This window comes from Chenopodium album, chromosome 15 (assembly GCF_948465745.1).
Source record: "Chenopodium album chromosome 15, dcCheAlbu1.1, whole genome shotgun sequence".
In the NCBI taxonomy this organism is placed as follows: domain Eukaryota; kingdom Viridiplantae; phylum Streptophyta; class Magnoliopsida; order Caryophyllales; family Amaranthaceae; genus Chenopodium; species Chenopodium album.
The window spans coordinates 48,541,406-48,557,030 of NC_137848.1; the positions used below are offsets into that span (position 1 = coordinate 48,541,406).

A 15,625-nucleotide genomic window follows, 5' to 3' on the forward strand; every position below is an offset into this window, starting at 1 on the left:
TTTATTATTAATTTTTAATGTGCTGATATAATTATCCTATTCATTTAGTAAAAGATTACAATAATTTTATTGACTACTCCATCGATTTAATTTTTCATTTATATGATATGTCAATAAGATAACTAACACTTTTATACCTTTAATTAATCATATAACCTCTACATCTTATATTCTTATTATTATATACAATCTTATCAAATTAATATACGTAGTCATCAATTCACGTACCACACTATTATAAATAGCATGAAAATGCATTCATTTTTAATATCATCTCATCAAAAACCTTTTACATTTTAATTAAGAGAATAAAAAGGATGAAAACTCTTTGTGTTTTTCTTATTATTGCTTCATGCATACTAGGATTTTCTAATGCAAGACCATTAGAAAACAATAACAATGATGTCAAACCACAAGATGCCTTTGGATTTTATGATAATCCGTTTGTCCCCGGAGTGATAAAGGGTCTCCTTAAACCTGTTATCCCTTACGTTCCAAACCCGCCTAATGATCCATTTTTCCCTCCTGACCCGAAGAATGACCCGCCACCAAGTTCATTTCCCGGGCTTCCTCAACCATTTGTCCCTGGACCCCCTGCCCCGAAACCTCCATCTACCTCCGCCAAGGGTGGCAATTTGCCGTGAAACAGAAGATTTAGCACTTGGTCGTCTAGGAAGAAGTTTGTTATTATGATTTATTTTAGGTTATTAGCATATTACTAGGAAATATGTTAGAAGGAATAATAATGTATGTTTTGATTTTCTAGATTAGGTTATCATGGAGTTTTTATATACTACGTATTAGTATTCATATATTTAATGAATGTTAGTTTCTATCTATTTAGTTTTGGAGAACTAATAAGCAGTTGAATTTCCTATTATTATTTACTCTATAATCAATGATTTGTATTCAATTTTGCTATTTTATATTATTTGGTTCATTTGAGCTCCATTCAATCAACTCTGCAACAGTTAGCCTATTTTTTTTAATTGCCAATGATAACAAATGCTGACACAGATTGCTATTGTAATAATTTTAATAATTCACGAGTCTTATCATAATAATTCCTGTAATAGATGCATGCATGAAAAATTAACAAAAGAATAAATAAATGAATACGAAAAATTAACAAAAGAATACATAAATGAATACAATTTACTTAGTAAGTATGCTTTTTTTACTTCAGATGAAAATGAAAATTATGAATTACTTGAAGAAATATAATAACACCAAAAAAAAATAATGTAGAATACTTCCTATCCTTATATATTAACACCCATTGATGTTAGGCATAACTTTTACCTTCAATATCTATAATATATATTACTCATCTACTAATTTTATTTTAACTAATTTAATCTCCTAATTTTCCAAAGTACAAATTTTATATATTTTTCCAATAAAAAATTGTATAATGAAAATATTGATGTATGAAAACACACATTGTCAAACAAAATATGCATGCTTAAAGAAATTTGTATTCAAGACTATTTTGACACATTTGCTCAGTATATTCCCTACAGAAGCACTGCTGAGTTTGTCCTCATTTCCAGTCTTTCAATGTTATGTTGTGGCTTTTCCAGCATAGTCTTGGATTACATGAAGTGTCGCTTATGCTTCTGCCTTGCTCACGTACATTCTGCCTCACACTGAGCTATCTGATTTGTTGTTTGGACTTGGTTCCGAACTTGTAAAATTACTAATTGACATCTTCAGTTGCATATGCCTTTAATTTTAGCTTGACTGATGTTAGCCACTTAGCCATACCGCACCAGGAATTGTGTGAGTGTGTTTCTCCTAAAGCTGATCTTGTATCAGTAAATTTACAAAATTGCAAGTGTAGTGAAAAACTACAGCAGTACACAGAGAACAGCGTAAATTGAATCTAAAACCAGTTAACAGCCCTAGGAAGAAGCTAAATTCTGTTTCTTTCAGCAACAAGTAAAACAAGAGTAATTCTGTGTTCTTGCTGCTGTAAAAGAAAAACACAAAACCTATGACAACACAGCTATGACTGAAAATTGCAGCCTAAAAGGGATCCAACATCGACGATAGGAGTCTATATGTTCAGTTTTTACCTGCAAAGGAAGAAAAAAAATCATAATTAAGCATGTAAAGCTGATAAAACCATTAGAGAAATGCATCAGAAATCAAAACGAGACAGTAAGTGCAAAAGAGGATGGGGAAGTTCCCAAATTTCTGTACACCATATAAACATAACAAAGCTGTAACAGGGGCAACAGCCCTATGACAGGTAATGCAAGAGTAAGGGATATATAACAGGTAAAATGAGCAATTTGAGTCTCGCCAGAATTTGCTATTGGGTTAGGAATGAGGAATCCCATAAAATGGCACTTTGCTAACCAAAAATTTTCACAGCTATCAAGTCAATTTGGGATGCAATAGAAGAGGCACATCCACTTTCTTATTGTACGTGCAATAACTGCACTTGCAATCTTACTAGGAAAATCCATCAGAGATTGGGAAAATAAAAAAAGATGGTATCAGGAAGCAGAATTTTCTTGTAGTAACAGAGGTCTACGCGCTATTTGTTCAAAAGGGGAGACAAAAAAATTTCTCAAGCATTGAATCAGATGGAGTCAATGGCTTTTGTTACATACAAAAGAAGATACAATGAACATTCAGCTAGCTAAGACACAATCCAGTAGTGTTTGGCCAAGCTATTTCTGAGCATGAGAAACTGTAATTTGGCCAAACAAGGGGTCTTACAGAAATAGAAACACTCAATGAGAAAGTGGATCAGATTTAGAAGGCCAAATGACCAAAAATAAATTCTGGAGGGTAAAGAAGGAGCAGCTTGGAGCTTCTAGGAACTGATTCTCAGGGAGCCAAAATACTCATTTAATGAAAACTTTTATCAGACCATCATACCCTTCAATTATTAGAAAATACCCACATGTCCCATCTAAAAAAAAAATTATAATAACACACTCCTCCCCTTTTCTCTCAAAGCTATAGCTGATACTCTCTTCTAAGTCTATGAGTCTTCCTGCTTTCCTAATTCCCCGTCCATTCAGCCCCACATCCTCCATCAACAAATTATCATTTAAAAAAAATTTAAAAATTGTAGTACTGAAAAATTGTTTATAAACTCTCCTTATTTTCACACTGCAAATGCATTTTGAGATGTGTTTTATTTTTCCTATTATGAGAAAGATGACAGTGGTGTTGTGGCTTTTTTTTTTTTTTTCCTTTTTTTTCTTTTTTTTAAAAAAGGTTGTGTTGTTTTTGCCATTTAATTTCAACAATCAACCAACTAGGTTGATTATATGAGAGGGAAAATACGTGGGAAAATGAAAAGTTAAATTGTTGCCAAATCCATACTTTAAAACATTAGGGCAAATTGAGTTGTAGGTAGTCGGTATAATAAAATATGGTAGCCATTGTTATTTGTTCATATGATTCCAAGTAAAGAGAGTGATGAAGAAAATACTCCGTAGAAGATAAAAGCCAATTCAATGAAAAGAAAAAGGAAATTGGGGAAAAATTTATAAGATAAAGGAAAATTAATGAATACGGAGAACTACTGATCAGAAACATAATTCTAAGAAACAGAAATTGGTATTCAGAAGCTTGGCCAAATAGACTATAATAATAGTGCTCTCAAGCAAGTAGGTTGGCTCAAAAGGTTTAATAGACCAGGCTCCAACTATACCACACACATTCTGAAGTTTCAATGCTTTAAGATACATGGAGATCCAGGTTTCAAAGGTTTCATGGACAATAGAGTAGCTGCTATGTCCTACAATGAAGTAGATACTAGTAACACCATACCATTGCAAATGAATTTATATGGTGCAGTACAATCTAGGATTTTTTGGTTCGTAAATCTAGAATAGATTGGTATGAAATCTCATACACGAGGTATAAATTCTACATCCCATGATAGTTTAAAGTTGTTTGGTTTGTTATAGTTGGAATGGTATCTACATTTCATTAATGAAACGGTTTGTGAATCTTAGGGGGAATGGGATTCCCGGGGGTGGGGGGGGGGGGGGTGCGGGGTAGAGTTAAAACCTTGCTGGTATGAAGTTCCATTGGTAAAAAGCCTAACCAAACAATAAAATGATGGTGGGTAAATTTTCCCTCCTATCTTGCACTAAATTCTAAATGGTTACTAGAGAAGTAGATAGTGCATCAATTTATAGACATCAAACTTGTTGCTAATACTAAGAAAAACATTACCATACATGATGGGAGTAAAATTTCAGTCAAGTAGTTGGGATAAATGACGGAATAACTTTGAATAATGTGCTTCATAAGATATGAGGTGTAAACTGCACTTTACTCACTAGAAAAGCTTTGTTTATTCTCATAAAGGGAAGTTCAATTCCTCTTGGTTATTCAAAAGCTGGTCTTGATAATGTGACTGCACTAAAGATGAGTAATTATGTATTTGATTGAAGGAATGAATGTAATAAAGTTTGTCTAGCCGCAGTAGAAGATGCAAGATTGTGGCATCTTAGATTTTTCCTTTTTGTGAAATAAGGTCATGTCTAAAGAGCACAATTTGTCCTACGACAACAAACAAACTATACTTCTTTTCACTTAGTAGCATCAAAACAAAAGCTCATTTTAAACTGATTCATATGGATGTTTAGGGTCCTGAACCTGTAAAGACTCCTACTGGTTGTAATTAGTTTTGACAATATTGGATGATTTTAGAAGATTACAATTGTTGAGAAATAGAAGTGAAGTTGTTACAATTATGGTTGGAATTTTAAATAATGGTTCATAAACAAATTGATCAAAGTCTAGTGTGTTAGGTCTAATAATGCTAGGACATTATGTGAAGGAGAAACAGTTGTATTTGAAACATGTGATTTTATATCATTTAAGATTTAGTGATACGCCTTAGCAAAATGGAGTTGTTAAGAGGAAGCATATACATCTTTGCACGGGTTATGTATATAGACCCTAGAGTTCTAGGGGTTTGGGGTGAAATTTATGAGCTAGCTTATCTTATTAATCAACAACCTTCAAGATCTTTTAAAGTTTTAATCATGATACGCATTTTGTCAAATTACACATATTCAATCCCCAGTTCCCCACCTTTCTTATCAAAAAAATTTTGGTTGTTTATGTTATGTCACGACTCAATGAAAGAGCCAAAACTTTAGTTTTTCAAGGTTACTCAGTCATTAATAACAAGATGAGATGACAATTTAAAATATGTTTTATTTCATGAAAAGCATTTCCCACGTCATCTTTACCCCACACACACACAATAACCCAAAGCTAATATAATCTTTAAACTATTATATACAAGTACAAAAATAAGGCAAAGCTAATACGTGAATAGTGAAAAAATCAAAGTGTCACCTTAAAAATGGAGGGAGTAATTTTTATGTTAAGATAAATATAAAACCCCCGTCCCCATTTCTGAATGCTTGCAACACTTGCATTTGCACACAACATTAAAAACATGTAGTACATGGCAAGAGATATTTTAATGTGCAAGTGGGACTTATAGGATATTTTAATTATTTTGTAAAGGAGAGAACAAAAAAAAAAAAAAAAAAAAAAAAAAAAAAAGCACTCACCTACCAGAAGAGAAACAATGAAAAAAATTAGTGTTGTGGGGTTAAAGAGAAAGAAACATTAAAACAATAGTGGTCCCATGTTAAGATAGGAAATGTTGCAAGTAATTAGAAATGGCTAAAAGAGACAATTGTTGTATTTAGAGGCCAAAAGAGAAAGAGTTGCAAGTAGTCTCATGTTAAGATAGGAAATGTTGCAAGTAATTAGAAATGGCTAAAAGAGACAGTTGTTGTATTTAGAGGCCAAAAGAGAAAGAGTTGCAAGTATTTAAGAATGGAAAAATAATGGCCAAGTCATACATTGCATAAAAAAGGAAAACTAAAGTCACTTGATTGTGACATATCGTATCCAATGAGTTGTATCACCGATATTTTCTGTATTATATTGATTTGTAAAGTAGGTCGGGTTTAGGGCAAGGTAAGCCAAAAACTTATGGAAGTGGCCGAAATTTAACACTAGCGCTCCAAAACCTAGTTATTCAAACAATTAATCAAATTTTATCTGTGACACCAAGATAACATGACCTTTAATGTGATTGCGACTATTATCGCATATTCAAACCATTGTTAACAGAAAAATTACACCAAAAGAGGAATGGTTTACTTTATGTTCTTCCTCTTCTGAAGCTTCAACAAGAAATTAGCTCAATTAATGGAAATCTGAACAAGGTATGTTTCTTCCGATTTACATTCTAAAATAATACTTCGTTTTTTATTAGATGCACCACTTTGTATAAAAGGAAGTTTCAATTTAAATGTATCATTTTCCCTTTTAGTTAATAATTCTCTCTCCCTCGCCTTTTACATAAGCTCTCTTTATTTTATCTATCTCTCACTACTCCAAAAATTGCATAAGAGTCCGCAATTACAAAAATAATGCAACTAAAAAAAACGGAGCAAGTACTTCCGATGTTCTTTTTAACTTTATCTAGTATGATTTTTGTACTATTCAGTATTCACACACTCACCTTTGATCATTTTGAGTGATTTACTTAAGGAAAAAAAAAAAAAAAAAAAAAAAAAACATATGGGATCTTGTTTAGAGCGTATAAAAAAATCCTATCATATTAGCTTTTTATTATAACTTTTACTCAATAAGAGATAAAGATATTGATGGTCATGTGAGAGGAAGCATGTAATAGTAGCTTTTTTTTTTTTCAGGCCATGTAATAAGAGTTAAATAAAACATATTTTAATAGACCTAATGGTGCACCGATACAAAACGTTGAAGAGTTGGATCATGTACAGGTTAAACGAAATAGAGGGAGCCCAAAAATGACTTGGTTGTAAAGAGTTAGGAAGGATATAAAACATATGATTTTGAATGAAAATGAGGTATTTGATTGTAAGGGATGGAGGAGGAATTGAGGAAGATAATTGTGGATGACTATATTGAATACTCACATTTGATTCATGTAACCGACCCCAATTATGAGATTATAGCTTTCATTGATTGATATAATAATACTCCCTCCGTTTTTAAATACTTACTCCACTTTCCTTTTTCGACCATTTTTAAATACTTGCTCCATTTCCTTATTTGAAAAACGTTTACAATATTTAATTAATTGTTCTCACCTAGTGGATCCACCATGAATCATATTTTATTAATTTCATATTTTCTCTCCTCCAATTCTCTCTACTACTTTTGTTTTTTACAATTTTTTATTCTTCTACCTACCCCACTACCTCTATATTTTATTACTTTCTTCAATTTCTCTTAAAACTCCGCGCATGGAGAAATGAAGCAAGTATTTAAAAATGGAGGGAGTACTTTATAAGAAAAATAGAAAGTGAAACAAAACTCAACCCCTACCATTTGGTTACAAATAAATAAAATACTATATTTTCTTTTATATGCAACACTTTTCATTACACGTGTTAGCACATTATTTAAATCATTAATATATATATTATTATTAATATGTAAAAATTATATAAACTTAATAAAGTACATTTGGACCATTCAAGTACAATATGACCATCCTTATTTTGGAATAAACTACATTGAAAAACTTATTATTTTAGAATAGAGCACATTGGTTTGAATTTGGACCATTAAAATGAGGGTAATATGGGAAATTAATGCGGATAAGTGAATAACCAAAATAGAAAGTGGAAAGATCATCTTAAAACACACAAAATAGAAATTTGAGAAGATCATTTTGAAGCGGTGGGAGTAACAAAGTATAAAACTAAACGAATCTAACAAGATCCCACATGATTATATTTTTCCTTAGACTAATCATCAAAACTAGTCAAAGTGGAGTATTTGAATAGTGTAAAAGTCAAAGTTTTGCATTTAAAGGAAAACGAAAGAAGAACTAAAATAGGCCAAATTGTCTTAATTTACCTATATCTTTCTTCAAATAAAATCATAATGTTACTATTTGCTTTTCCAATTCCCAAATTTCAATATCAATTTTTATATACCAAATTGGCAAAAAATATCTTTAATTATACCAAATTGGCTATGAAGATGTTTTTTATTTTTATTCTTTTACTATATTGGCTAATTGGATGTTTCCTTATTTTGTACTCCATAAGCAAAAAAAAACAACTCTAACCTACCTCATATACAAATATTGTATTAACATACTTAATGTCCATAAGCAAAAAAGGTATAAGAAAATACTCCATTTCTCCCAATTTTCTTCCACTTGTAGTAGCCCCAAATTACTACTACCTCCATTAAATGTTATATGCAACTTTGGGGCATTATTTGTGAGATATAAAATGTTTCAAAGTTACACATAACATTTAACGGAGGAAGTATATAGCCAAGTCAATAAAGCATTTATTGAATACTCTATTTCCTTATTAACATTAACTCAACCACTAAAATAACTCCCTTCGTCCTTTTATTATAAGCCTATTTAGGTTTTTTCACTGAAATTAAGAAAATTAAATGTTGCTTAAGACTAATTATTAAGAGTACATATGTGTATGTCGGATTAAAGAGAGAATAAAAATAAAATAAAATAAAAGTGGTTGGGAATTATTAAAGAGGGGAAAGAGAAAGTGTTGGAAACTGAAATTAAGCAAAAGTCATCATTCGTACAAAAATAAATAAATAAATAAATAAAAAGGATGATAACTCATCAAAAAGTGGGGAATATTATCATAAAGTACAACCTTTAAATAGAAGTAGACTCTTAATTTTAATTACACCAAAATGGAATACTTCTAATAAAAGGATTGAATGAAGGGAGTAATAAACATAATTAATACAAGTTTTCATAATTACTTTCTTGAAACATGTTATAACATAGAATAATCACTTTTGGTTCATGTAACCAACCTCACTTATGAGATTAGGGCTTTGATTGATTGATTAAAACATGTTATAAAAGCTATGATTTGAAAAGTTGTCTTCAATCCTTTAGGTGACGTACTGACTTAGTGACATTCACACATTTATTTTCTTCAAACTACTAAAATGCTCCTTTTTCTATTGATTGAGTAGAGGGGGTTTTAAACTTATTGATTTGATATTATAATTAACACGAGGATACATAGAGGTTCCATAGAGATTGTTTGCTTCGACACGACCATTTAGTGAAGTATGGAGTACATACCAAATTCGGAGAACAACCCAATGTCACAATCATAAAGAAATAAGCCTTAAGCATCATGATAGACTTATATACTATGTACAACTAACTAGACAACGACACAAACCAAACATGAAAAAAACTAAACAGTGTAAAGTAGGGTAGTTTGAATACCGGTACCCAACTGACCTATGGTGGTAAGTAAACTAACCCATGACCCGACCCGGTAAAACAAGGTACCCGTTTCTAGCCTTATTGAGTCGGGTCATAAGGTACTCGATTTAATCTGATTTTCTTAAAATTTATTTTTTTAGCTAAAAACCTATCATCTTAATTGCGGACAAATAAACCTATTTCAATAAAGAACTCTGCCAACCTTGTTGTAATATGTTCACCATAACAAAGGTTTCAAAGTTGCATCCGTCTTTAGTTCTTCACAAAGACATATACGGGTGGGGTGGGCGCCTTGGAAATGGAAATCTCTCCAAGACACCTTATCTACTGACCATAAGAGTAAATATTCCCCACCCGAGCTTCATAAGAAAAGCTTCATTATTATGACTCATCCTCCAAAACCACGGAGGTTGAAGATAAACTTTATACATTCGCTAAAAAACAAAGAAATTTGAAAAGACTGGATAGTAGAGGATGATTCGAAGTTATCCGGGCCCCTTTTGGGGCTTTGGCGTTTAGAGCAATGAGAAAGGAATCAAGCTAAAAGTCTCGATCTATAAAAACTTCTTTTTTTTTCTTTCGGTTTGGATTCATTGATAGCAGAATAGCCTGGAATGGGTGTTTTTGTCATTTTTATTACCACTCTATTCCCTTTATCAATTCTCTTATCCCACCTAGATCTATGAAGTTCTTAAAGGGCTTGAACCCTGCCTATGAAGGAAGACTAACCTTCTTTCAATGGATCCACTATTGCCTATGAACAAACAAAAAAGAGAACACTGAAGTCAGTGCCTTAGCTGAAAACAAGAAAATCTGGAAAGATGAGGCGTTCCCTAACCGGAAGTTCTTCCGGGAGACGCCCTGTGGTGGGGTGGCTGCACAGGAAGAAATAGAAAGCTATTTTCAAGAGGGCTATGATGAAGGTGAGACGGCAGTAGGGGTGAGCAAAAATTCCGAGAACCCAGAATTGGAACCGGCAGGTCCGGGTGGTTCCAATTCTCAACTTTTTGAAACAGGAACCGGTTGGGTACCCGGTTACCCAATATATGCTAAACTAAATAAAATTTAAATAATAAAAATATGTTGAATGTATCTAGTTAGTAAAATAAAAAGGTATTATTAATACCTAATATAAATACGAATAGCTTAATGCATACATAAATATAAGTATTAAATGCTAAAAATGAAAATAGACCAAAACAAGTATTATAATTTGTATTATATTTTAAAATTTACAAATACATAAGTGGGTACCCGGAACTGGTACCCGGTAATTCCAATTCCAATTACTAAATTTTAGGACTCGGTTGAACAAATTCCAATTCCAGCTCCGAATTTTAGGACCCGGTGTTAACCAATTCTGGGTCCGGTTCCTAAAATTTTGAACGGGTACCCGATTTGCTCACCCCTAGACGGTAGGGTATGGTGAAGAAATCAATGTGGGTGGGAGAGAGAGAAAGATGATGGTGGTGGTATTGCAGCGGTGGGAAGGTGGTGTGGCAGTCGAGGGAAGAGATTGGGGCGGTAGAGGTGATACTGGTGGTGGGTGAGGTTGGGTTGTGATTTTCTCTCATGCTATATTAGTGTTATGATGGCTATTATGAAAAGCCCAAAGAAACTAACAACTAAGCTGGCAATATTATTATTATTATTTTACAAGGAAAAAAAAAAAAAAAAAAAAACCACCTTAGGGGTTTTTGGGTACCCAACCTATGAAATTTTGAAAATGAAAAATACCCGATTAAAATAAACCAAGTCGTCGGATTGTTTTGAACACCCCTAGTGTCAAGGGTTAAACGAGTCAAAGACAACATGACATAACACTACACATTTAATTGTACAATACCACGAGAATAATAAATAACCTATATGTTATTGAATTGATGACTTTTCTTTTAAACAAGGCAAAACAATTTTTAATACAGCATAATAACACGACATGAACTGAACATGAAAAAAGTGGGTTAGGGCCAAGGATTACTACGTTCGAATCAAGATTTGTTCTCTGATTTTTTTTTTTTATTTCAAGCACGAGCACGAGAACAAAACAACATATTTACCATCTCTAACTACAACAGTAATGCTATAATAATTTTTTTTTTCCATACTTAAATTCAATTGTTCATCTTTCACACCTGTAATTTATCATTACACTTTATCTTTATATATTGTCTTCAATTTTTATGTGATAGATTTTCTTATCTTTCTTTGTTTTTCCATTTCATTTCATTAAATATATTTTTTAGGGAAAAACTTTATTTCTTAATAATTTCTTCTATTTGTTCTGGAGGATTAAGTCTCATGTCTTAAAATTTCAGACTTTCTGAGTCCGACACTTGGATACGAGTCCTATACCCCGAGCCCTAGTAACATAGCACAGGTAATCATCTTATATATAAAAGATCAACTTAATAAGCATTAATTCAAAATTGTAAGAATACTTACAGTGTCGAGGCAAGTTGAAGGAGTTCATCAATACATCCGACCACTGCACTCCATTGAGCCACAATAGCAACTCTTTTTCTTAATATTTCCCTTGGAGTCCAAAACCTGATCTATAATATAATTGTAATGATAAGCAAGCTCTTGTAGAGGAGGAATGTTTTCTGCTGCAAACAGCATTATGTGGGGAATTCGCTTGTCCTCGTGGTCGTAAAGGACATTCTGTGCATATAGGTTAGGAGTACAACTATGATTGATAAACCTCCCAACGTTCCCATAACTCACCGCATCAATGGTAAAACCGACATTTTCTATCACATCAACACTACTTGATGGCTTATCGGGCAAGATATCTGAAAGTCCCTCCCAAAGAGTAGAATCATTATAGTTTTGCCCAATATCAAATAGATATTCATCATTGCTAGTTCTTTGGTCAGCTTCCTTGTCATCCAGCAATTCCCCTATATATTCACATATGAAGCTACCTGATGGAATTGCAGATAGACATCTTACACCCCACCCCCTAGAGTCAGTCTTGAAGATCTCAAGAGGAAGTTTGATACCATGTTGGCTGACTCTATTGTGACAAGATGGAGGGCACTTGCACAACGGCCCACATTCATATACAAGGGACTTGGCTTGAACAATAGCTCCACTGTAATTGTATGGTATGTCCCCTCCATTCTTAAAGGCACAAGCACAATGCTCTGAATCTGAACATCCATTCTTACAATCACAGCCCTTAGGGGGTATAGGCTGGCACCAATCAGGGTACATCATGCTCGTAATATATGTAAATGGTGGCGGTTTCTCATCATCAATGGTATTGACTGCACCTATTGGGACATCCTCTTTTCCATCAGAAATATCAGCTATACAACGACCCTCACGTGCTTTAAATTTCTTGGACTGTTTCATTTCCTTCCAAGCAAGCTCTGGCTGACCTGGAACCCTTCTCAGCTCGAATTTGAAGACCAACTTCCCATGGGACCCAAGATCGTGCCAGTATTTTTCAACAGTGTATAGCCCATCATAAGTGTACGTTGCAATTGTTTTTGATCTTCCATTATTGGGTCTTCCATTATTGGGTCTTCCATCAGAACTCTCCACAGCCTTTGTCTCTTTAAACCCTCGAATAACCCTAACCAGAGTCTTTTTATCTATGCAATTCTTCAGCCCTAAATTTCCTCGTTCAAGTTTCTGATCTTCAGGCTGCTTATCTCCACCTGTAGCGTTTCCTCCCTGACCAGTATAAATCAGTACATCGGGATTATCCACATCATTAGCATAACCTCCAGAAGCCACAATACTGATCGCAATCGGTTGTTTATTGACCTTGATTATATCTATACCACCTTGCAGGGGTGTGTGAAGCCCAATTATAGCGAGTTCTATGCGATAGTTAAATATATCACCTACTTCTACTCCAGGAACAGGCCCTATTCCTTTCACTGTGTTGAGATATTTTCCAGCCTCCTTGAGCGTCCTTGCAGCACGTATATCAGCCCTCTTACTGGCGTTCTCTTGATCTTTCGACTTTGTTTCTTCTTCTTGCAAATACTTTCTATGAACAGCCTGGAATATGCGCAATGTATCACGTACCTTAGCACGCATACCTCTCTCACTTGAAGAGCTAGAAACACGAGGGGTAAGATAGACATCTACATCATCTCTTGGAAGCAGCTGATAATCTTCAAGTTCATCATTCTCAGAAGAGTCGCTATCATTTATGACATCCAGTGGCCTAGAAATCTCATCTATGCCCTCCTCGTGATAAGGTATCACCATCATACCTCTTTCTGCCAAGACCTTGCTATCCAATTTGTTTTTATTGGGTGATCCCTTGCGTGTACCCTGGCTAGAAAAGTCACACTTCCCTTTTTTTCTCTTAGCCACAGTTGGTGTTGATTTAACTGCTCCTTTCCCCACCCTCCATGGGCAGTGGTCTGCAGCCATAAGACCTTGTATGATAACCAGCTTCGACCCACTTCCTGCGCCTACATCTTTACAGGGAGCACCAATTGACTTTTTCTTCTTGTTTTTATCCTTAACATAAACCATTATCTCTTTGTCTAGTCCATCAGGTAAATTTACTGTATCTCTCTCACATTTTCCATAAAATTCTGTTAGTTCAATCTCTTTTTCAATTTGCTCACCATTTTTATCTTCAGAAATTTCCTCTTGTCCCCTTGTCTCATAAGATTTTCTGAACAAAGGAGTTCTATCAGAATCACAATGATGTTCAAGTGTATCCCCACCTTTTACAGTAGCAAGACCTTGTTCCTTGTCCTTGACGACATTGTCAGCTTCATGCTCTACTCCAACTAGATTTGCATTATATAGTACAATAGCTTTCTCCATTTTGGAATCTGGCTCCCTTTGATCAATATGTTGGTCTTTAGTATCACAGAGCTTTGGCACAATATGCCCACAGCCGACAGGGAAATCACGAACAGCAGAAACTTTTCTTCGAGGAGGATATTTAGGTTCCTTCCAAACAAGATTTGGAGGGACAGGATAATGTGGTAGTGAACAATGTTGTACACTAGTTCCCTTATCCAAAGCTATGTCATCAACAGCAAGATCAAGATTGCCAGTATCCTTTCTTGCACTGGGCGACTCTACAATTCGTTCAATAAACTCAGTTAACGTATCACGAATTTCTTTTTCTGACTTAGAATCCTCATCAATGTTTGACAAGACTTCAAATGATTTAGGATTGTCCTCTGGCAGCTTCAAATTCTCTTCATTTTCCTGTTCTACCTCATCACATTTATTCAAATTAGATTTCTCTTGTTCATTCCCATTTGAGCATGATGGAACATCATGACTTTGTGACTCAACTTTTTCTTCTGGTAGTAATTTTTCCATCACTCCACAAACATCGCTACCCTTTTCCCTACTAAAATCTACATTTATTAAAGCACCACACTCTTTTTTCCCACTACTTCCCACTTCCTTCAATTGTGGGCTAATTCCTGCAGCATTTGGCCCACATCCATCAGGAAAATCACGGATTGCAGAGACTTTACGCCGTGTATATCTTGGTGGGGAGACTAGCAAAGAACAATCCCTGTTTTCCAATGCCCTCTTATCAGCAACTATTGAACCCATTTCCCTATGATTGCTCTCTAACACCCGGACGGAAGGTTGGTTCGAGAGAACCGCTATGGTCCGCTTGAGGCCCCTTAGTATAGACCTATAGCAAGAATGGATTCTAATTAATACTACATCAATTCACTTTTGTCCCAATCAAAATTCTGAAAAAAAAAACCCCAAATAATTCAACCTAATATGTAATGGACGCAGCCATCTAGTAAATCCTAAATTAATTAACCAATTAATCACTTTCCCTAATCAAAATTCAGGCAATTTCATACGAAAAAGCTGAATTTCAAAATCATTACGCTTAATCCATCTAACATTAAGCGAGGCAACACAAAACCCTTAATTGGCAGTTACTTTTCTAAATCCACAACAACAATCAAAGAAAATTAAAACTGTTATACAACAAAATTCATCAAATCATCAATGTCATCCAAATCAACCCACAATATTTTCACTAATCAAACCAATAATCTCCGAAAGAAATCCATATTCAAGAAAATGAAGAATTCCAGACAATAATAAATAAAATAAAATAAAATAAAAAAATGAAGAATTCCAGAAAATAATAAATTGAGACAATAATAAATTGAAGATTATCAAAAAACTAACCTTGAGAAATGCGGAAAGAAAGGACGGTTGAAGAGAGAGAAAAGCGTCAGCCGCCGGCGATGCCGAGCATGGAGGAGAGATGATGCTTACGACAAGTCGACAACCACACTGTACTTAAATAACCACCTTTGTTTTATGCTAAATTGCTTTGAAATGGTGCTTAGAAAAGTTTGGGGC

At 34.1% G+C, this 15,625-nt stretch overlaps 1 protein-coding gene across 1 annotated transcript; it reads right to left on the bottom strand.

Moving 5' to 3' along the window:
- Positions 1–1,341: 1,341 nt before the first annotated feature.
- Positions 1,342–15,625, bottom strand: LOC145582414 (histone-lysine N-methyltransferase, H3 lysine-9 specific SUVH6-like). The gene is made up of 3 exons (XM_081639410.1): positions 15,449–15,625; positions 11,735–14,930; positions 1,342–2,078 (listed from the first exon to the last, which is right to left on the bottom strand). The coding sequence occupies exon 2, from the start codon at positions 14,843–14,845 to the stop codon at positions 11,762–11,764; it is 3,084 nt and encodes a 1,027-aa protein (XP_081495536.1). The 5' UTR covers positions 14,846–14,930; positions 15,449–15,625; the 3' UTR covers positions 1,342–2,078; positions 11,735–11,761.